Below are 22,903 nucleotides of genomic sequence, written 5' to 3'. Positions count from 1 at the left end.
AATAGATTTGTGCCAACTCAGTAGTCTTAAAAACACCAAATCTTTCGTAGATTTAGCCGATTCAAGGTTCATTTTGACAGCCATTTGTTTATTTAAAGTTGTAATATTGATATAAAGTGAAAGTCAAAAGTAAATGCTCATTTTTAGACGCAATTTTCTCAAAAATTTAGTTGGATAAAACGGGATAGTAAGTAGGCATAACTCCCATAATTGTAGGCGTAATAACCCCAGGTATCTAACTTGATTTTTAAATTACTCCTTTGCAAATCGGCAAATTCTCTGCGGGAAAATTGACGTATTCGAATGTAGGAACTTTGCTTTTGGCCGTGATTTCAGTATCTTTGGCAAGGTTGGTATTATTGCTTCCCCAGAAATTGACATTTACGTCACGTGAAGTAAAATGTCCCCAAATGCTTAAAAACGGCACGAAGCAAACTGAATTTCGACATATAAAGAAGTAAACGCTCGTCTTTTGCCCCCCAAAAGCCCGTTTTACACAACAACACGGCGATACTTACAAAATAGGCAGTCCCTCGCTAAACTCGACGATCTGCATATTCTGGTACGCGTAGTGCACCATCGACATGTATTTCATCCAAGTCAGCCACACTGGTATGTTGGTGGCCAGGTAACCTCCGAAGAGTTGCGTCGCCAGCGTGTATAGGGCGCTGATCGTGATGCTCACTTGCATGTCCATACAGCAGGCCCCAATAAAGAAGCCCACACTCTGCGCAACTATCGTATTCAACAACAAGAAGCCCAAAAGGGTGAGAAACACGAATGGTGAATGAAAACCTGGAATTTTCCCGTTTAACATCTACTGGTGTCTTCGAGTGGTACTCACCTAACATAGGATACGAGATGAGGTGATACACCGCTGGTAATGTGATGGTGAGAGGTAGTTCTCCGATCATCTTGGCTAGGTAGTACGCTGACAGCCGGTACGCTCCTGATTGTCTTTCTTTATTGATGACTTCCCGTTCTGGAGGAACTAAAACGGACTGTCAAGCGAGTTCTGGTGGTACTGAAGCAACTTACAGGAACTGAGGGCCCCGAAGTGGGCAAACAGCATCCAGTACGTCGTCGAGAAGAACATCCAACCTTGAATGTCGTGCAGCGCTTCTTCTCTTCGCTCTAATTGGAACCACAGCAATCCTGCTAATAAACCTAAACCTATAGTTTGTACCCAGTTAAGTTTCGACAACATTCTAGGCCGCGCTTCTTGGAAGTTCCGCTGCGACAACACTTTGAACTGCGTCCAGAAGCTGGTAGGCCACGAGAAGTAACACTCTGCATCGCTGGTTTCGGAACTGACGGACGAAGAAGCGTGCGAATTCGTGTCCAACCACAACGTCGTCCGCACGTCGGGGTCCATTGTGTCTTCTAAAGAGAAAATTAGTCACACTCCGTGGTCCATCGAGCCGGATAACTCACGTTCTAAACTGGGGTACGGAACGTGCGTCGCGGGGAGGATTTTTGTGGTGTGATGGTCGTTATATTTATCTGTGATGTAAGAACAGTCCTGGAGTTCGATGGGGTAGTCCTTCGTCTTCCGAGCTTCGCGAGCTGCCGCGATTATCCTCAGCCGGACGTCGTTTGATCCTTTGATTTGTTCCACTGGAAATAACAATGGAGTTCGTTCAAGCACAATTGCTCAAGAAAACGAAAAGCAACAAAGTGTTCTAAGGTCAAATTTTAAGTCATCCTAGGTTGAATTACTTTTATTTTGAAAAATTATGAAAATTTATGTATCAATATTTGCATTTTTCTTATTTTATTCCGTTTAAAATTCTATAATCGACAACAGAATGTCCGCTGTGAAAAACATTTATGTCATTCAACTCTAAAGCCAAGGCAGCTGGATAAAGAATGGAATAACGTGGTTCTTAAAATGTCATAATTAGTTTTATAATAATTTTGGTAATTTTAGTGCTAACGGCTATAAAATTTGGGGAAAATACAATTTTGAACGCGTTCTACAAATAAAAATTTCAAAAATCTGCTCTTTTTTCCTACAATTCAGTAATTTAGTACACTCAATAAACACTTTTAAACTAATACATAATTCTATAAAATTTGGCTGCTCTACTGTTAAAATTGCCGGAGTTGCGGAATTTAATTGGAAATTTTGAATTTTGAGTGCGTCCCACAAATAATTTTTTTTAATTTGCAATTTTTTTTCTAAAATTGTTTAATTTAGTACACTCAATGAACACTTTTAAACTAAAAGTTCCTCAAAATTTGGTTGCTCTACTGTTAAAATTGCCGGAATTATGGAATTTAATTGAAAATTTTCAGTTTTGAACGCGTTCTACAAATAAAAATTTTAAAAACTTGCTCTATTATTTCTAAAATTCTGTAATTTAGTACACTCAATGAACACTTTCAAACTAATAATTCCTCAAAATTTGGTTGCTCTGTTGTTAAAATTGCCGGAGTGGCGGAATTTAATTGAACATTTTGAATTTTGAGTGTGCCCTACAAACAATTTTTTTTTAAATTTGCATTTTTTTTTCTAAAATTGTGTAATTTAGTACACTCAATGAACACTTTTAAACTAATAGGTCCTTAAAATTTGGTTGCTCTACTGTTAAAATTGCAATTACGGAATTTAATTTTGAACGCGTTCTACAAATAAAAATTTCAAAAATGTACTCTTTTTCTAAAATTCTGTAATTTTGTACACTCAATAAACATTTTTAAACTAATAATTCCATAAAATTTGGTTGCTCTACTGTTAAAATTGCCGGAATTATGGAATTTAATTGAAAATTTTCAGTTTTAAACGCGTTCTACAAATAAAAATTTGAAAAACTTGCTCTTTTATTTCTAAAATTCTGTAATTTAGTACACTCAATGAACACTTTCAAACTAATAATTCCTCAAAATTTGGTTGCTCTGTTGTTAAAATTGCCGGAGTGGCGGAATTTAATTGAAAATTTTGAATTTTGAGTGTGCCCTACAAATAATTTTTTTTTAAATTTGCATTTTTTTTTCTAAAATTGTGTAATTTAGTACACTCAATGAACACTTTTAAACTAATAGGTCCTCAAAATTTGGTTGCTCTACTGTTAAAATTGCAATTACGGAATTTAATTGAAAATTTTCAATTTTGAACGCGTTCTACAAATAAAAATTTCAAAAATGTACTCTTTTTTTCTAAAATTCTGTAATTTTGTACACTCAATAAACATTTTTAAACTAATAATTCCATAAAATTTGGTTGCTCTACTGTTAAAATTGCCGGAGTTGCGGAATTTAATTCGAAATTTTGAATTTTGACTGCGTTCCTAAATATTTTTTTTTAAATTTGCCATTTTTTTTCTAAAATTGTGTAATTTAGTACACTCAATGAACACTTTCAAACTAATAATTCCTCAAGATTTGGTTGCTCCACGATTAAAATTGCCGGAGTTGCGGAATTTAAGTGGAAGTTTTGAATTTTGAGTTAACACACTCAATAAACACTTTTAAACTAATAATTCCTCAAAATTTGGTTGCTCTACTGTTAAAATTGCCGGAGTTGTGAAATGTAACTGGAATTTTTGAGTAAAAAAAAAATTCAAGTTTGCGTTAATTTTTCGCCGCAATGTAGTTGCATTTTGTCTACTACGTTATTGGAATTTTTACCCAGTTGTCTTGGTTTTAAAGTTAACATCAATGCTTTTCTCAACAAACATTCTGTTGGGAATTACAGAATTTTAAACAGATCATCAAAAATTTTAAAAATAAAAAAAATACAATTAGTGAAACTTAAATTTTCAAATTGTAAATAATTCAACCTACTATGATTTAAAATTCGACTTCTTTTGAAAGAACACACGCTAAGACTTACGAATGAAATCGGCAGGATTGTAATGTGGCATGATGTTGAGACCGATGCTGCTGAAGAAGTCGACGACTTTGCAGGTCTCCCCAAAGTACGCCGTCTGTCCGTTGGCCAACAGCAGCAATTTATCACACAAATGGAAAATCTGCGACGAGGGCTGGTGGAGGGTGATGACCACAGTCTTCCCCTCGGCCACCGCGTAGTTCTTCAGCGTCGTCATCAAGCTGTGCGCCGCGTGCGAATCCAAACCAGACGTAGGTTCCTGCAACTTCTCTATAGCGAGTTTTGACCACCTGGTGGGATACTTACATCGAGGAGCATGACGGAGGGGTTGGTTAATAGCTCGCAGGCGATGTTCGCTCGTTTTTTCTCGCCCCCGCTCAACCCTCTCTTGAGGTAATCTCCGATGATGGTATCCTGGCAGTTCTGCAGCTCCAACACGTCGATGATGTGGTCCACGTACTCCATCTTCTGCGAATGACTCAACGTGTCTGGTAATCTCAGTCTTGCGGTGTATTCCAAGGTTTGTCTTAAAGTGAGGTCAGGGAAGAAGATGTCTTGTTGGAGGACGTAACAGATCTTCCGCTTCCACCGCTTGCAGAGGAGGTCGCGGTTGAAGAAGATTTGTCCAGAGTCGAGTTTCAAGCGACCGCTGAGACAGTTGAGGAGGGTGGTTTTGCCGCAACCGGAAGGCCCCATCACCGCGAGGATCTGCCCGGAGCGGACCAACCCGTCCACGTTCTGGAGGATTTGCCGGGCGCCAGCACTGACGGTGAGGCCGCGGAAGGCCAAGTGGATGGGCAGGGGACGGTGGTCGGAGATGAGACATGGGTAGTGGACCGCTGTTGTATCTACCCTGCAAGAAGAAAAACGCGCTTTTATTAAACTGTGTTTGTTCAGTGCGTTGCACCGAAAGGTCACCGGAGTTCACAAAGGTCACGTGTTGGAGCCGACCCAACATCGATCCCTAGACTAGCATCAGACTAGAGAGCGGAACAACCGAAAAATACACGTGGATTATGTAATGAACGGGAGTGCTGGCACGGCTCTCCTGAGGGCCATTCGCCCCGTTCTGTGTAATTAGAAAATAAAGAAACACGACTTCTGCATTATGAAAGGGCTCAGACCCTTACGACTCCGTTTTTTTCAATGGTCGTGTTTGAATTTGCATGGAATGACGTTACACACGTACGAGGTCTGTTAAAAACCTTCCAGAATCGCTCTTCCAAGGTTAAGTGGTCTATTTTCGTCGGAAATGTCCGGATTTACCATCAATGCGAATAAATTTGAATTTTTTAACGGCCTTTTTGCTCCGGATGATTGCCATGTGCGAGACGGAATTACCTCGGAAAAACTTATTTGGTTGGGGTTATTCACATGACTTTACAGAGTTAGAAGTCGTTTGGAATCATTACCAGCTGTTTAAAATTTCGACTTTATGGCCAAAACTTACGTTCTGACTGCCATAATTCCGGTGGCACTAGATCTGTCCATGCAGTGAGCAAAAATTCGAAAATATAAACCCAAAATTAACGATTTTATAACAATTTGGAGAATTAATGCAGAATTTGGGTAGTTAAAATATTTAAAAAAAATTGTAAAATCTCTCATTTTGGGTCAATGATTTTGAATTTTCGGCCACTTTATAAACAGATCGAGTTTATTAAGTGTGCCAAATTTCAAAGATCAAAATCCGGGAGTTCCGGACTTATGGCACTCTGAAGAATATCATGAAAATACTTTTTTCTTTAAAAATGAAATTTTTCTGAAATCTGCAATTTTCAGTTCATAACTTTTAATTTTTGGTTACTTAACAAATAGTTAAAATTCGTTAAATTTTGTGAATTAATAGTTATTTAATTATACAAGCGTCTAAAATGAATGTTTAACAAGCAGTCATTTAAAACGCAAGAGCCGAAGGCTAAACAGTCATTTTACGCGCGTGTAATACAAACTTTTATTCAATTTTGACCACCCAAAGCCCCAAAAATAGTGACTGAAAAAGTTCACATTCGAGAAACGTCAGAATTGACAGCTACCAAATAAAACTTTTATGGGCGTAAAAATTCTTCTATAATATCAGGAGTGCATGTGCAGTGACTCTGGCGACGGTGTTTGTTTGTTTCAAAGAAGCTAAAAATTGTCAAAAATTCATCCAACAGTTCAAAAATCATGCAAGATTCCGAAGGAATAATGGAAAACTTGCTTTCATTAAAGAGTCGATATGCTTATAAAAAAGCGCATCAAAAGTTTCTTAGATGGAAAGAGCAGCTAGGCGTTATCATAACCATGGTTTCAAAACAGCAAAATAAAATTTTTATTCAGCTTGTGGATTAAAGTTTTTATACCGCTAGCGGATAAACCAACGCTTTAGTGGCCTAGTAACAGCAAAATAAACGTCTGTTTAAATGTCAAAATTGAATAAAAAAAATTAATCCCGTAAGTACCGGAGTTATGGCACTCTGAAGAAGTAATGGAGATTTGCCGTTTTTTAAAAATGACAATTTCTGAAAAATTACACTTTTTGGTTTGTAATTTTGAATTTTCGTTCACTTTATAAAAAACTCGAGTTTATTAAGTGTGCCAAATTTTAAAAATGTAGAACCGGAAGAACCGGAGTTATGGCACTCCAGAATTAACGCAGAATTTGCGTTGTCCAAAAATTAAAAATCTTGTATTGAATTTTGAATCTATAATTTTTAATTTTTGCTAACTTTATGAACAGGTTGAGTTTAATAAGTATGCAAAATTTTGAGAATTTCCAACCGGAAGTGCAGGAGTTACGCTACTCAAAATAATTCACAGAGATTTTGCATTCGTCTAAAATAATTTTTTTTGTAAAATCTGCACTTTTTGGTTTACAATTTTGAATTTTCGCCCACTTTATAAACAACTCGAGTTTATTAAGTAAGCCAAATTTAAAAAATGTAGAACCGGAGGAACCGGAGTTATGGCACTCCACAATTAACGCAGAATTTGCGTTGTCCAAAAATTAAACATTTTGTAGAATCTGTCATTTTGAATCTATAATTTAGAATTTTTGCTAACTTTATGAACAGGTTGAGTTTATTAAGTATGCAAAATTTTGGGAATTTCCAACCGGAAGTGCAGAGTTACGCTACTCAAAATAATTCAGAGATTTTGCATTCGTCTAAAATAAATTTTTTTGTAAAATCTGCACTTTTTGGTTTACACTTTATAAACAACTCAAGTTTATTAAGTGTGCCAAATTTTAAAAATGTAGAACCGGAAGAACCGGAGTTATGGCACTCCACAATTAACGCAGAATTTGCGTTGTCCAAAAATTAAACATTTTGTAGAATCTGTCATTTTGAATCTATAATTTAGAATTTTTGCTAACTTTATGAACAGGTTGAGTTTATTAAGTATGCAAAATTTTGAGAATTTCCAACCGGAAGTGCAGAGTTACGCTACTCAAAATAATTCACAGAGATTTTGCATTCGTCTAAAATAAAAATTTTTGTAAAATCTACACTTTTTGGTTTACACTTTATAAACAACTCAAGTTTATTAAGTGTGCCAAATTTTAAAAATGTAGAACCGGAAGAACCGGAGTTATGGCACTCCAGAATTAACGCAGAATTTGCGTTGTCTAAAAATTAAACATTTTGTAGAATCTGTCATTTTGAATCTATAATTTAGAATTTTTGCTAACTTTATGAACAGGTTGAGTTTATTAAGTATGCAAAATTTTGAGAATTTCCAACCGGAAGTGCAGAGTTACGCTACTCAAAATAATTCACAGAGATTTTGCATTCGTCTAAAATAAATTTTTTTGTAAAATCTGCACTTTTTGGTTTACAATTTTGAATTTTCGCCCACTTTATAAACAACTCGAGTTTATTAAGTGAGCCAAATTTTAAAAATCCGGAACCGGAAGTAGCGGTGTTATGGCTTTCTAAAAAATGAACGAAGATTTTGTCCTGTTTCAAAATTTTCTTTTTGTAAAATCTGTAATTTTGGCTCTATAATTTTCTATTTTTGGTCATTTAAGAAAAAGTCCAAGCTTATTAAGTGTTGCAAATTTTTTAAATCTAGAATCGGAAACACCGGAGTTATCACACAGAAGAATGAATAATGATTTTTTGCTTAAACATTAAAATGTGGTAAAATTTGTAATCTTGAGTCTATAATTCTGAATTATTGTTCAAATTATAAACAACTCGAACTTATTAAGTGCATCAAGTTTGAAATATCTAGAACCGGAAGCACCGGATTTATGGCACTCATAAGACGAAATGGAGATTTTGCCCTGCCTAAAAATTATTTTTTGTTTAAAACTGCAATTTTGACTTTATAATTTTCTATTTTTGGTCACTTAAGAAAAAGTTTACGCTTATTAAGTTTGCCAAATTTTAAAATTATGGATTCGGAAGTACAGGAGTTATGACACTTTATAAACAACCCGAGCATATTAAGTGTGTCAAATTTAAAAAATCTAAACGAACGAATGGAGATTTTCCTTTCTTTAAACATTACAATGTTAAAATTTGTGAATTTGTGTCTATAATTCTGAATTTTTGCTCACTTTATCAACAAATCAAATTTAAAAAATTTAGAACCGGAATTAAGGCACTCTGCACTTTTGGATCGACAATTTTGACTTTTCTTTGCACCATAACAACTCGAACTTATCAGTAGTGCCAAGTTTCAAAACTAAATTCCCCCAAACACCGGCGTTACGGCACGTGAAACAGATCGTGATGAAACTCATTAATTGTCGAAAATTTCAACAAATTTGGATCAATTCCGTGGAAAAACGGTAGAGTTGCATCAGATTTCCCAATTTTTCCCCACAACAAACCGTCGTAACTTTCTCGTCCGAAAAGCAGTTGGGTAACAAAAATTTCTCCGAAACCGCGTACAAAGTATCAATCCATAGACAAAAGAGTTCGAAAAGCCCCCTAAGGTCGCGTCAATAAACACCTGCCTTGTCCTGCAGCGGCCGTAAAATCTTTTGTATCCACTCCTGACCACACGTTAAATCATCGCCCCATAAACCTGCGAAAACATTGTCGTCTAAAAATTCGACAAGATAATACGCATTGTTTACCCGATTTATCAAAGAGTTTTTATCAGGCCGTTGACCTCATCAAAATCGGCGTATTTACGAAACCGGCGGTGTCGAAAGAGAGATTCGGTTTCTTGTGCTTTTCTCGGCGGAAAAAGTAGCGAGCGCTCGTTGCGTCAACGCAACAAAGGTAAATCCTCGCGTTTTCCATTTTGTGTCCGAAAAGTGCGAGGTTCAACGATCTGTGACGTCATTAGGTTAGTAGGTTAGTTGGATTCAGGCCGTCGAAAAAAAATTTACATCCACCACAACACGCCTTCTTCATCATCATCATCATCGGACGGTCTTTTGTTGCAACCGGATCAAATTATCTCCTATGACATATCGACTGACACACATACTGGGACCAGTAAAATTACATATAAAGATAACAATATCGTCGTTTCAAAAATAAACCACTCGGAGGTCGTTGATCTTTCGTGTTGTTTCAATGTTTTTATGCATGCGATGCACGCCTCTTTATTTTTGTAACATCATATTCCAACTGTGAAAGTTGTTCTGCTGCCTTAACCCACGAAATGTTGATCGAGCGTCCGGACGTCCCTCTTGTTAGCTTTCGTTATCAACCCAATTTTATTACTGTTTGTTGGTAAATACTCCTACAATAATTGCCGGGTCCTTGATCCCACAGGCGCATTATTCAAATTCCCCGCGTGATTTATTACTGCGACAAACGGTGAAAAAACGCCACCACTTTTGGTGGCGGCGCCCAGAAAATACGCCAAATTCGCTAATAACATGTTTATCCGATGAGCACTTCCTGATTTATGCGTATTTACGTCCGCTTTCTACTTGGATGGCTCCCAAAGAGGCCATATTTCTAGGGATATTGTCTCCAACAAGGTCGGAATCATTTGAAAAATTGCCGTTTTGTGCTGTGATCACTGAAATTAGATGGCATGTAACGACTCGGTTTCACAGACGTTTTATTTTGTAATTATCCACGATTCTTCCCACGACGAAGGTCGAAATATTGCAGGATGTTGACGACGGTTATCGCAAATCTGTGAAATTTATTGCGGAGTAATTAGAAGTCTGATTGCGCATTGCGAGGTTTTTCTTTGTTTAGTTGAGGAGGTAATTATGGGAGTGCTGACAGGCGATGTTGTCTTGGGGTTTTTCAAAAGGGGAAATTGGAGTTTATGGTGGCACTACTGATGGGTGGGCGTTCAACCGAGCAACGTTTGACGATCAATTCGAAAATCCCAAAATGCTTATTGCGGGAAACTTTTTTACAAGGTTTTGTACTGTAAGTTACACAGTTTTGAGGTTTCTTTCACAATTTCAGAAATCAAGATCCGGAAGTACCGGAATTAGGGCAATTAATAGAGCTTTGTCGAATTTATGAATTTTTGTAAAATCGGCACTTCTAAATTTTTGCTCACTTAATAAACTGAATGTGCTCATTAGGTGTGAAAAGTTTTGAAAAAATAAAAGTGCTCCTGTTCTTCCGGTTCAAGATTTCTTAAATTTGACACACTTAATGAACTAGGTCTGTTCATAAAGTGAGTAAAAATTCAAAATTATCGACCCAAAATGACATTTAAAATTTTAAATTTTTTTGACAACGCAAATTCAGCATAAATTTTTCTGAGTGAACATAACTCTGGTATAGTCTGTCCAACGAATAAATAGATGACAGTTTTCTAACCAAATCTGCGCGATAAAAACTAGTACCAACAACCGCCAAATTTAAAATAGTTGTCATGATGCTAATTTATTCATTATTTTTACTAAACTTACTGCTATAAAAATGGCTCCTATTACTTGATTATAGAAAGGGAATTAACAAACTTACTAATTCGGTGTTTTATCATTAATTTGGTAACGTAGAGAAAGCCTCAAAAACCCTCAATTTTTACACACTTTAAAGCTGTGTGTCAGGTAAGTCCTTCCGCCAGGAAATCGAAAGGCACACAAAACTTTATTAGCAGTCCAGTTGTTACAAATCTTTCATTATCAACATTCTAATTAGGAAACTTCGGTCAAGTTGACCAACAGATCTTAAATCTACTCATCATGAAACTTGCAAAAGACAATTTGCACAAGAGAAAAACCGAAAAACTAGTAATTTGACACTATTTTACCAACAAAACTCAAGGAACAGTACAAAAAGTGGATCTTAAAGTGGTCAAGAATGACGAATGTCAGTGAATGTCAAATCATTGATAAATTTAAAAAAAAAGGCGGGAAGGCGTAGTTGCATAACCAACTTAAATCGAGATTAATATCCCCAAAAAGACGGAAAATTCTAGAGTATTTCGAGTTGCCATGTTTCATGCCATACAATTCAAATCAACCTTTTTACTCGCTGGATTTACTATACTCTAGCCCAGTTAATAAACTCAAACTGTTTAGTGGGCGAAAATTCAAAATTATAAACCGAAAAATACAGATTATACAAAAATTTTCATTTTAGAAAAATGCAAAATCTCCATGATATTTTTGTACAGTAACTGCTGGACTCTCAATAAAAAATTTTCAAGATTTGGCGTACTTAATAAACTCGACCGGTTTATAAAGTGACCAAAAATTCAAAATTATAGACTCAAAATGATTTTCATTTTTGAACAACGCAAATTCTGCATTAATTCTTCTGAGTGCCTTAACTTCGGTACTTCCTGTTCTAGAATCTAGATCTTTAAAATTTGACACACTGAACAAACTCAAACTGTTTATAAAACGGGCGAAAATTCAAAATTATAAACCAAAAAGTGCCAATTGTACAAAAATTTCCATTTTTGAAAAACGCCAAACCTCTATTATTTCTTCAGATTGCCATAACTACGGTATTTCCGAGATTATTTTTTTAAATGCACTAAATTTAATGTATTTAAGCTATTTGTTAAGTAAGCAAAAATTGAAAGTTATGGACTTAAAATTGCAGATTTTAGAAAATTTTCATTTTTAAAGAACAAATTATTTCCATGATATTCTTCTGACTGCCATAACTCCGGAGTCCTCAAGTTTTTATTTTTGAAGTTTGGCACATTTAATGAGATTGAGTTATTTATAAAGTGACGATAAATTAAAAATTATAGACTAGAAATTGCGGATTTGAGAACGGAAGTTTTAAAGAACAAATAATTTTTATGAGATTCTTTACAGCGCCATAACTCCGGAACTTCCGGATCTTGAACTTTGAAATTTCGTACACTTAATTAGCTTAAGCAGTCCCTTATAAATAAAAAAAACAACAAAATAGACCTAAAATTGTAGATTTTAGAAATTCCGAATTTAAAACAAAGCCGATATCTCCATTAATTTTGCTCCGGTAACTTCGGTACTTTCGGATCTTTATCTTTAAAATTTGGCACACCTAATAAGCTTCAACTGTTTTTTTTAATTGACTAAAACCTGAAGATAAGAGACCAAAAAAATCGAGAAACAGTGAGGAAATGATCTATTAATCAAGTCGGCTGACACCTTGCGAACGTGTGTCTGAACTTGACGGTTAAACGCCAAATAATTGACAAAAGTTAAGAAACGACAGATATAAAGACATACGTTTACAAAGTAACGGCCAACTAGATGCAGTAAAGTAAGAAAAATAATTAGTACTTATGGGGGCAAGGACAAGCTAATATCCGCCACTATTAGGCAAAACCGCCAAATATTGACTTTTTCTTGTGAGCAAACAGCAACGAACTGTAGCAAAATTTTTCTCATTTCATTGAACCTTTGAGAAAAAAATTGCTATTCATTATACATACGATGCTTGTATCTGACATTCGGACAGAAAAAAGCGATTAGTCATCGAGAACTCGAAGACAGAATTAATGATGGGCTAAGAGAATTTTTTCTGAATTACGACAAATTGAAATCGGGGTCGTTAACCCAATTCCGAAAAAGTCTTTTATTGAAAACAATTAATTCCCGACAAGTCCAATTTGGGAGAAAAACAAATTAACGTAACGACAGTCATTAAAATAATTTTGGTCGTAAAATGCTCGTCATTTTGGCCTGACTTTGGGGCTTAGAGAGAGTTTTGCCTTGAAACCGAATTTTTGTCGATCGATAAATCAAAGTCGATTGGTCAAGATGAATGTTCGTTTGTGAGAAAAAGCGGCGGATTTGTTAAATCGAGTCCAATCGAACCAATCAAATTCGCCAATTTAGGGGTCCACAGCTGCCCAACGAAAATAGCTACCAATAGGCGAGGTCAAGCGATCACTTTGCAAAAGGGGGCCCATTACTGCACGCTTTCTAGATAATAAATCAATTAGGGCGTTTTTATTTATAATAGCGAGTTCAATACTCGCGTTATTGGATGAAGGAAGGAAAAAAATAAAGCGATTGCGTGCGTTTCGCCTACAAAGTGCAACGTTTGACATGTGACCTAAAAATTGGACAATGCAATTGCATTCATTTTTTCGATGGCAATTATATAAAAGGCGCGTTGAACTTGCGATTATTCAACCCCAGATGTTGACTCTGGAGGCAAAGAACTTTTTATTGGCTCCGTTCCCAGATGGATTGCATTTGCACCGAATTGTGGTGCAACGATCGACTTCTGACCCGACCAAATTGATGCAGAATTTCGCCAACGAGGTTGTTGGACCCCAAAAATTCGCCCCCAACAAACACTCGTTCTTTCGCCCCTTTTTCCATCGGGCGCCTCTGCGCAAAAATGCTAGATTTTAAAGAACAAACATGATCGATGATTAATGGTAACCTTGGAGGTGTCAAGACCATTGTGTTTTCAAGCTCGTGGGCCGCAATCCTGCAGCTGCCACCATTTTTGGAAAGAACTAAGCTCGCTGCTAATTAATCCGAGTCAAAGACTCCTGACTCACTCCGGAAATCTTCACGGGAGTTGGGGAAAAATTCCTACAAGTTTTCACTACTCGGACTTGACAGGCGATAACGATTCGAAGAACCCGCGAATTTGCCTAATTCATGGCAAACACTGGAATCCCATTACTGTCTCGTAATTTTTTTATTGCGGGCACAAATCTTACACAAAAGGTGCTAAAGTACCCAGGTAATATAAACGCAGAGATAAAAATTAACTTCGGCGCATTTTTCACAGAATTAATGCTTAAAATTAAGCGTCGCGACGCCAAAAATACAAGTTTCTGCACGTTCTTAATAATTCTGAAACTCAAAAAAAAACAAAATTGGTGTCACAAATCAGTTTTCCGGTACTTCAACGCGATCGTAATAGTTATTTATGTTGAGAGAGCCGAAAGAGATAGATTACACCCGCAGACGAAAGTTGAGGCACGACGAAAGAGGGCATTAATTTCTCTAGGAAGTGCGTACAACGTTTTATCCACCCTGGAAAAATATCTTGGACACTTTTATTTGGTTGATTTTGTCGTTATTTTATCAGTTTTACATTCCTTCTGCAATCGCTATTTATGAAACTAGAGACAAAAGTGATTCATTTTATCACCAGACATGCTATTCATTGCCGAGACAAAGACAAGATAAGACAACACGTCATGCGATAAAACACAGTTTGGTTTCGTGTTTCATACAAGATTTTATCCAATTCGGGAATAAAAAAAAATAAAGATTTGACATTTAGTTTTCACAGATTTTGACAGATTTTAGTTATTAGTGAGAAAATAAACGTCATTTTCAAACTAAAATAGTTCCATTTTGTAAAACAAGTAGAAACTAGTATATTAAAAAACAAGTGCGGAAAAGACGAGTGTTTTTAAGTTTTATAGAACGAGCTTTTAATGCAATTTTTCCTAATTTTCATAGAAAATACTATTTTAAAACTAAAAATCCCTAGGTTGCTATGGTAACGAAGCCATTAACGCATCCAATGTGGAAATGATCTATTAACGCATTTAAAACAGATGCGGAAATAGCTGTGATACAACACCAAATTGAGAAATAGTGTATAAAACGTGTATTAAACATGAGGGGCAATTTTTCCAATATTCCCAGGTTAGATCTAATTTTTTTTACAAAATTTTCCGACGTTGCTATGGTAACAAAGCTATTAACACTCCCGATGCAGAAACAGTTCATTAATGCACTCAAAACGAATGCGGAATTAGCTCTGTTACAACAGCAAATAATTAAATAGTGTATTAAAAAACGAGTTTCATAAAACGCGTATTAAAACACGAGTGCTGAAAAGGAAAGAGCTTTTAAGTTTTGTATGACGAGTTTCTTATGCAATTTTTCTTAATCTGCCTAATAAATCCATTTTTGTGTACAATGTTTTCGGACGTTGTTATGGTAACGAAGCTATTAAGAAACGCTCTGTTAACGCACTTAAAACAAATGCGGAAATAGCTTTGTTTCCACGGCAAATTAGGGAAAATATTTTTTCCTTCAATCGCTGTATGTATTTTGATTGTTTAAACACAAGTGCGTAAAAGTGACATACGAGTGCGGTAAAGCATTTGCCACTTTGACAGCTCGGTTAACAATTGTTTTATACCCCAATTTATTAGTAATTTATCGACTTTTGTTAGATTTCACGCGAATTCGTATTCGTATTTCTCAAATTCTAAGTAAAAACTGTTTGTGATATGGTGATATCACACCATAAAACTTACAATTTCACAATGACTTGAAAAAATTTGCTCGATTTTGCTGCGATGGTAGAAAAAATCTTATTTGCTACACGTGCGAAATGGATCTTACGCACGCGATTGGATTTGTTGTAAGTAAGACAGTTTTGACACTTTTTATAGTAATAAAAAATTTTTGCAAAATTCTGGAGACAAAAACTGGTTCGCTCGCTGGCTAAAAAATAGAGTGCCCTTGGTTCGATCCGCACGCGCGATTAGATTTGTTGTAAAGAAGACAGTTCTTAAAGTAATAAAAAAAAGTTTCGCAAACTCCGGAAGAAAAAAACTAGTACGCTCGCTTCGCTCGCTACTTTATGAAACACTGTGTAAAAACACAGAGCGCCCTTGGTTCGATCCGCAAGCTATTAGAAAAAAAAGTTCTAGAAAATTCTGAAAAAACGAGATCTAGCGTCTCATAGTTTGAAGAATTTCAGGAATCGATGTGCAATTAATTTTGAAAAAGAGGAATGAACCTGCGTCAGATGTCGCAATCCCCTGGCAAGCGCGTCCGAGTTTGCGAAAAAATCGCGTCGACCGCAAGATTTCAGTTTTAGAAATCCCCGAAAGCCTGACAGTGTTTACCAAACAAATTACCAACTTTATCCACACTGTTGCCCCGTTTATTTTCGTAAAAGCTCTCTGACATAACGCAAGCTCTTATCGTAATTAAGCAGACAAAGACGAGCGCGCTAGTGTGCATCCAGTGTCCAATAATTCACGAAATAATTTCGCCGGTAAATTTGGCAAGCGTCGGCAAACAAAACCAGCGGAACTGGAGCAAGATTGAAAGAATAGGTTTTTTGACCCGGGAAGTTTTCAGATCGTCTTTTGCAGTATGACGAAAGTGGCGCCTGCAGGAAGATGACCCAATTGTGCCCGAAATTTTGCCTCGAAAAGAAATAAATAATGTGGAAACGAAAATAGATATTGCAATGGCGGTGTCGATGACCGGAACAGTAGGTTGAGTCTGCGCCCCACGAGCCGGTTGATAAAACCTGACGATATTGTTGACATTTCTCCACGAAGACGAAACGATCGTGTTGGTTTTTGGCGAAAATCTAGGCTATGCGCAAACAGTCCTTCGCCGAAAAAAATAAACAAGACGTGTTTGTTTGGGATGAAATTCGCAATGCGACCAAGAGCTGTCGCTTAACATTTAACGGTCTTCTTCAGCACGCGGCTAACGGAGGCGAAAATTCGGCTCGCGGGTTTCAAAATCGTGCGGTTTCTTCGATAATTGAGTCGCAGAAAAAGTAATTGATTTGAATGGGGTATGAGCATGCGGGACAATATTGCAGCATTCTGTGGGAGCAAAAAGGATGTGCTTGTTGGAAATGAAAACAAAGCTGTGACCTCGCGAGGTCTTCAGGTCGCTCTGAATCCATTCACGGCGACTTTCACCCAACAGAAGCCAGTTTGTCGTAAATGCCGTTGCGTCAACAACAAAATTCACAATTAAATCAATCGAGTTTTTGTCGATGGTATCAGTGAAACCTTCACTAATAGCACAGTTGCCACATCAGTGGTAAAATCAGGGTGCGAGGAACTCTTGGTAATAAAACCATGATATGGAAGTTGGGCAACGTCATTTTTATATTATACGTTCCATTAAGTCCGTTTTTTCTCGGTTCGTGATCGAGCAACTCGACTTTTCACTGCAGGAAGACACACCAAGTACGATTTATACACGAATTAACATCTCTAATTTTAACAGTACAAACCAGTTTCGCCAAGCCATTGCAACCTTAACACGGTTACAAGTATGTGCTTCTGCGAATTGTCGCATGGGGTAAATGGAACGCCGATTTTTGGAAATTCCGGGTAGAAATTTCGCATTAATTTACACTCATTACACCAATGATTTATTAATCGAATAATCAATTTTTTACGTCAGACATTTACATGTTTATGGACGATTTAGATTTTTTCTATCACCACCAATTCTACATGTTTCGAAACAACAGAATTCAATTCAAATTTTTGGTCGACTTTTTAGGTGCTCTAATAAGGTCACCTTTGCTTGATTTTGTTGCGTAACTGCGACCAGGTATAGACAATTTTACTAAGTTGGGTCGAGAGAAAATAAGTGGAGCTTGGAGTCTTTTTCCAATGCAAATTTTCGGGTTTCTTCCTTTGGCCATGACGGGGCGTCTGAACCGGTCGAACGCAAATACTAAGAGCAATTAGCACCATTACGAATCCACTTCAAATGGAATTTAGAGACAAATTGGCTCATTGTCAATACAGGGGAAAAATGATCAAATCATCATTTTCCTAGTTTTTTCTTCAAGGTAGTCAAATTTGAGTCAATTTGATCAATTATCTCTCAATTTTTAAGTTCTTCTTTACAGCCAAAAAAGCTTGTTTCACAAAAAAAAAATTCTAAAATTCTTAATTCTTGTTATAAAATTTTGAAATTTAGTACACTTAATACACAATTGTTCAGTAATAAATCCACCAAATTTCATTCCTGCAGTGTTGAAATTGACCGATTTACAACGAAATATTGAGAAAATTTTGACTTTCGAGCTCGTTCTAAAAATAAAAAAAATAAAAAATCTCAATTTTTCATGTAAAATTTTGAAATTTGGTACACTGAATAAATGCCACTTCAGTAATAAATCTACCAAATTTGATTGCTTTTGTGTAAAAACTGACCGATTGACAACGTTTTATTTAAAAAAATTTTGAGTTTTAAATTCGTTTTACAAATAAAAAAAACTAAAATCGGTAATTTTTGTTTTAAAATTTGTAACTTAGTACACTTAATTAATGCTTCTCAAATAATAAATCCACCAAATTTGGTCACTTTAGTGTTAAAATTTACCTATTTACGTTTTATTGAGAAAATTTTGAATTTCGAGTTCGACCTAAAAATAAAAAATCTTTAAATCTTGTTCTAAAATTTTGTACTTTACTACACTCAATAAATGCTTCCTAAGTAATAAATCTACCAAACTTGGTTACTTTAGTGCTAAAATTGTCTGATTTACGTTTTATTAAAAAAAATTTGATTTTCGAGCTAGTTCTACAAATAAAATTTTTAAAAATCGGTAATTTTTGTTCTAAAATTTTGTAATTTAGTACACTGAATAAACGCTTCTTAGATAATAAATTCAACCAATTTGGTTACTATAGTGTTTAAATTGACCAATTTACAACGTCTTATTGAGAAAATTTTCAGTTTCAAGCTCGCTTTAAAAATAAAAAATTCTAAAATTCTTAATTTTTGTTCTAAAATTTTGAAATTTGGTACACTTAATAAACGCTTCTTCAGTAATAAATACACCAAATTTGATTGCTGCAGTGTTAAAATTGACCGATTTACAAGTTTTATTGAGAAAATTTTGAGTTTAAATTTTGTCCTAAAAGTAAAAAATTCTAAAATGCTTAATTCTTGTTCTAAAATTTTGTAATTTAGTACACTGAATAAATGATTCTTCAGTAATAAATCCACCAAATTTGATTGCTGCAGTGTTAAAATTGGCCGATTTACAACGTTTTATCGAGAAAACTTTGAGTTTCGAGCTCGTTCTAGAAATAAAAAATTCTAAAATTGTTAATTTTTGTTCTAAAATTTTGAAATTTGGCACACTTAATAAATGCTCCTTCAGTAATAAATCCACCAAATTTGATTGCTTTTGAGTAACAACTGACCGATTGACAACGTTTTATTCAGAAAAATTTTGAGTTTTAGGTTCGTCCTACAAACAAAAAAATCTAAATCGGTAATTTTTGTTCTAAAATTTTGTAATTTAGTACATTTAATAAATGCTTCTCAAATAATAAATCCACCAAATTAGGTTACTTTAGTGTTTAAATTTACCTATTTACAACGTTTTATTGAAAAAATTTTGAAATTCAAGTTCGACCTAAAAATAAAAAATTCTAAAATCTTTAAATCTTGTTCTAAAATTTTGTACTTTACTACACTCAATAAATGCTTCCTAAGTAATAAATCTACCAAACTTGGTTACTTTAGTGCTAAAATTGTCTGATTTACAACGTTTTATTGGGAAAATTTTGATTTTCGAGCTAGTTCTACAAATAAAATTTTTAAAAATCGGTAATTTTTGTTCTAAAATTTTGTAATTTAGTACACTAAATAAACGCTTCTTTGATAATAAATTCAACCAATTTGGTTGCTGCAGTGTTTAAATTGACCAATTTACAACGTCTTATTAAGAGTTTCAAGCTCGCTTTAAAAATAAAAAATTCTAAAATTCTTAATTTTTGTTCTAAAATTTTGAAATTTGGTACACTTAATAAATGCTTCTTCAGTAATAAATCCACTCAATTTGATTGCTGCAGTGTTAAAATTGACCGATTTACAAGTTTTATTGAGAAAATTTTGAGTTTAAATTCTGTTCTAAAAATGAAAAATTTTAAAATCCATAATTTTTGTTCAAAAATGTTGTAAGTTGGTACACTTAATAAATGCTTCTTAAGTAATAAATCCACGAAATTTGATTGTTTTAGTGTTAAAATTGATCGACTTATAACGTGTTGTTGAGAAAATTTTGAGCTTCGATCGTCCAATAAATAAAAAATTCTAAAATCCGTAATTCTTGTTCTAAAATTTTGTAATTTAGAATACTCAATAAATAAATAATAAATCCACCAAATGTAATTGTTTTAATGTTAAAATTAACCGATTTATAACGCGAAATGCCATTTTCTTCAATGTAGTCAAATGAAAATTAAAGTAAAATATGAAAGTCACAATAAAGTCATAATTTTCCTGCCGTAAAACAGTCAAATTTCAGTCAACCAGAGCCCCAGCTTTAGTCGCAAGTTCATTATCATCATCATCATCCAGTTTAAAGAGAAATTTTTCGAAATCTAATTACATTTCCAATCATGAATTGCCATAACATTTCCTGCCGCTTTTATTATCACCTCCTGCGATGCAGGAAAAGACTAAACATTTTATCCCCGACCGTTAACCCCAAAGCTCGAAAGCTCCATCGAAAGCGCTTCATTCTTTCGGATGATGATGCAAAAAATCGCACATGTTCTCCTTCCAAAGAATTAGTCAAATTAAGCACTCGAAATAAAAAAGACGTATAAAACTAGTGGCCTGCTGTTTCCTTAAATAAAGTGACTTGGCACATTTTCCCCGTCGGAAAAGAGTAAAGAAATAAAAAAACCGAGAGAGCCATAAATAGTTTTAATGATCGTGAAGAGTGCTCAAAATGACATTTTTCTTGAAGAAGCGTTACGTAATTCGCGTATGGCGCAACGAATGTCCGAAATGGTGAACTCCGTGATATTTAAAGACGCCGAAATGTGTTTTTCGCCGATTTACAGCAAACAAAACCGTAAAAAATCTTTCAGACTTGAGCCATTAAACGGTTTACAACCACTTTATTGCCAAAATTTTTCCAAGACACTCACCAGTCGTCGCGCATCTTGTACATCGTCGAACACTACACTACTTCTTCTAATTGTTGCTCTCTTCATGATTATTTAAAACGCATAATTGTAATAACAAATATTTGATGTTTTTTATCATTGTTATCAGTCGTTGACATTTTCTTAATTAATCTCCGCTTTTTTCGACAATTCGGGAAATCGCTCGCTCTTAATCCCTCCTATCTAGAAATTTTGACAAAAGTAGAAAGAGACTGATAATTTGGGATTATCGGATGATTTTTATGAAGGAACGGTGACATGATCATCCCTTATCAGTGTGTTTATGATTAAGACGGTGACTTATCAGATTGTGATTGTCGGTTTTGAGGAGAAAGCCAACAACCTTTTACAATGGAAAAAAATCTGCAGCGGACTGATAACGGGATGATAAATTTTTCCAGATTATTTAGCAGAACGTGAGCGCCATAAAACAAAAAAGTGCAAAGTTCCTCATTGTCTATGACCGCCTCAAAGTCATGGAGCTAATTCAAGCCTTGACTATGACTAATTTATACTCGATTCTAGGTAGTTATGACTTGAGTCTACAAATAAAAAATTCTAAAATCCTCAATTCTCGTTCTAAAATTTTGTAATTTAGTACACTCAAGAAATGCGCCTTAAGCAATAAATCCACCAAATTTTATTGCTTTGGTGTTAAAATTGACTGATTTACAACGATTTATTGAGAAAATTTTGAGTTTCAAGCTCGATCTAGAAATAGGAAATTCTAAAATCCATAATTTTTGTTCTAAAATTTTGTAATTTAGTACAAATTGTAAATGCATCTTAAGTACTGAATCCACCAGATTTAATTGATTTAATGTTAAAATTGACCGACTTTATTTTATTAAGAAAATTTTAAATTTCGAGATCCTCCTTAAAATGAAAAATTCTAAAATCCTCAATTCTTGCTCTAAATTTTTTTAATTTAGTACACTTAATAAATGCGTCTTAACTAATACATCCACCAAATTTCATTAGTTTTGTGTAAAAATTGACCGATTTACAACGTTTTGTTGAAAAAATTTTGACTTTCAAGCTCGATCTACGAATAAAAAATTCTAAAATCCTCAATTCTTGTTCTAAAATTTTGTAATTTAGTACACTTAAGAAATGCGTCTTAATAAATCCACCAAACTTAACTGCTTTGGTGTTAAAATTGAATTATTTACAAAGTTTTATTAAGAAAATTTTGAGTTTCGAGCTCGTTTTAGAAATAAAAAATTCTAAAATCCGTAATTCTTGCTCTAAATTTTTTTAATTTAGTACAATTAATAAACACTTCTCAGTTACTAAATTCACTCAATTTGGTTACTATAGTATTAAAATTAACCTATTTACAACGTTTTCTCAAGAAAATTTTGAGTTTCGAGCTCGTCCTATAAATGAAAAATTCTAAAATCCATAATTTGTGTTCTAAAATTTTGTAATTTAGTACATTTAATAAATGCGTCTTAAGTAATAAATCCACCAAATTGTATTGCTCTTGTGAAAAAATTGACTGATTTACAACGTTTTATTGAAAAAAAATTGAGTTTCAAGCTCGATCTAGAAATAAAAAATTCTAAAATCCATCATTTTTGTTCTAAAATTTTGTAATTTAGTACAAATTATAAATGCACCTAATTAATGAATCCACCAGATATTATTGCTTTAGTATTAAAATTGACCGATTTACAACGTTTTATTGAGAAAATTTTAAGTTTCGAGCGCGTTCTACAAATAAAAAACTCTAAAATCCATAATTCTTGTTCTAAAATTTGGTAATTTAGTACAATTAATAAATGCATCTTAAGTAATGAATCCACCAGATTTGATTGCTTTAGTGTTAAAATTGACCGACGTACAACGTTTTATTAAGAAAATTTTGAGTTTCAAGCTCTATCCAGAAATAAAAAATTCTAAAATCCATAATTTTTGTTCTAAAATTTTATAATTTAGTACAAATTATAAATGCATCGTAAGTAATGAATCAACCAGATTTGATTGCTTTATTGTAAAAATTGACCGATTTACAACGTTTTATTG

General features: G+C 34.5%; 1 protein-coding gene across 1 annotated transcript in view; it reads right to left on the bottom strand.

The window, feature by feature from the left end:
- The window catches only part of E23 (ABC transporter G family member E23), a 68,024-nt gene that overhangs the window by 3,305 nt on the left and 41,816 nt on the right, over positions 1-22,903 (bottom strand). The window contains exons 2-7 of the mRNA XM_088040424.1: positions 4,139-4,685; positions 3,836-4,091; positions 1,435-1,617; positions 1,039-1,383; positions 845-991; positions 519-795 (exon numbers count right to left, since the gene is read on the bottom strand). Coding sequence (XP_087896550.1) covers positions 519-795; positions 845-991; positions 1,039-1,383; positions 1,435-1,617; positions 3,836-4,091; positions 4,139-4,685 — 1,755 coding nt within the window. The remainder of the gene's footprint in view (positions 1-518; positions 796-844; positions 992-1,038; positions 1,384-1,434; positions 1,618-3,835; positions 4,092-4,138; positions 4,686-22,903) is intronic.

This window comes from Gnatocerus cornutus, chromosome 7 (genome assembly GCF_029298725.1).
Source record: "Gnatocerus cornutus isolate USDA-ARS CGAHR chromosome 7, icGnaCorn1.1, whole genome shotgun sequence".
Taxonomy (NCBI): Eukaryota; Metazoa; Arthropoda; class Insecta; order Coleoptera; family Tenebrionidae; genus Gnatocerus; species Gnatocerus cornutus.
This window is presented reverse-complemented; position numbering and strand designations above follow the sequence as displayed.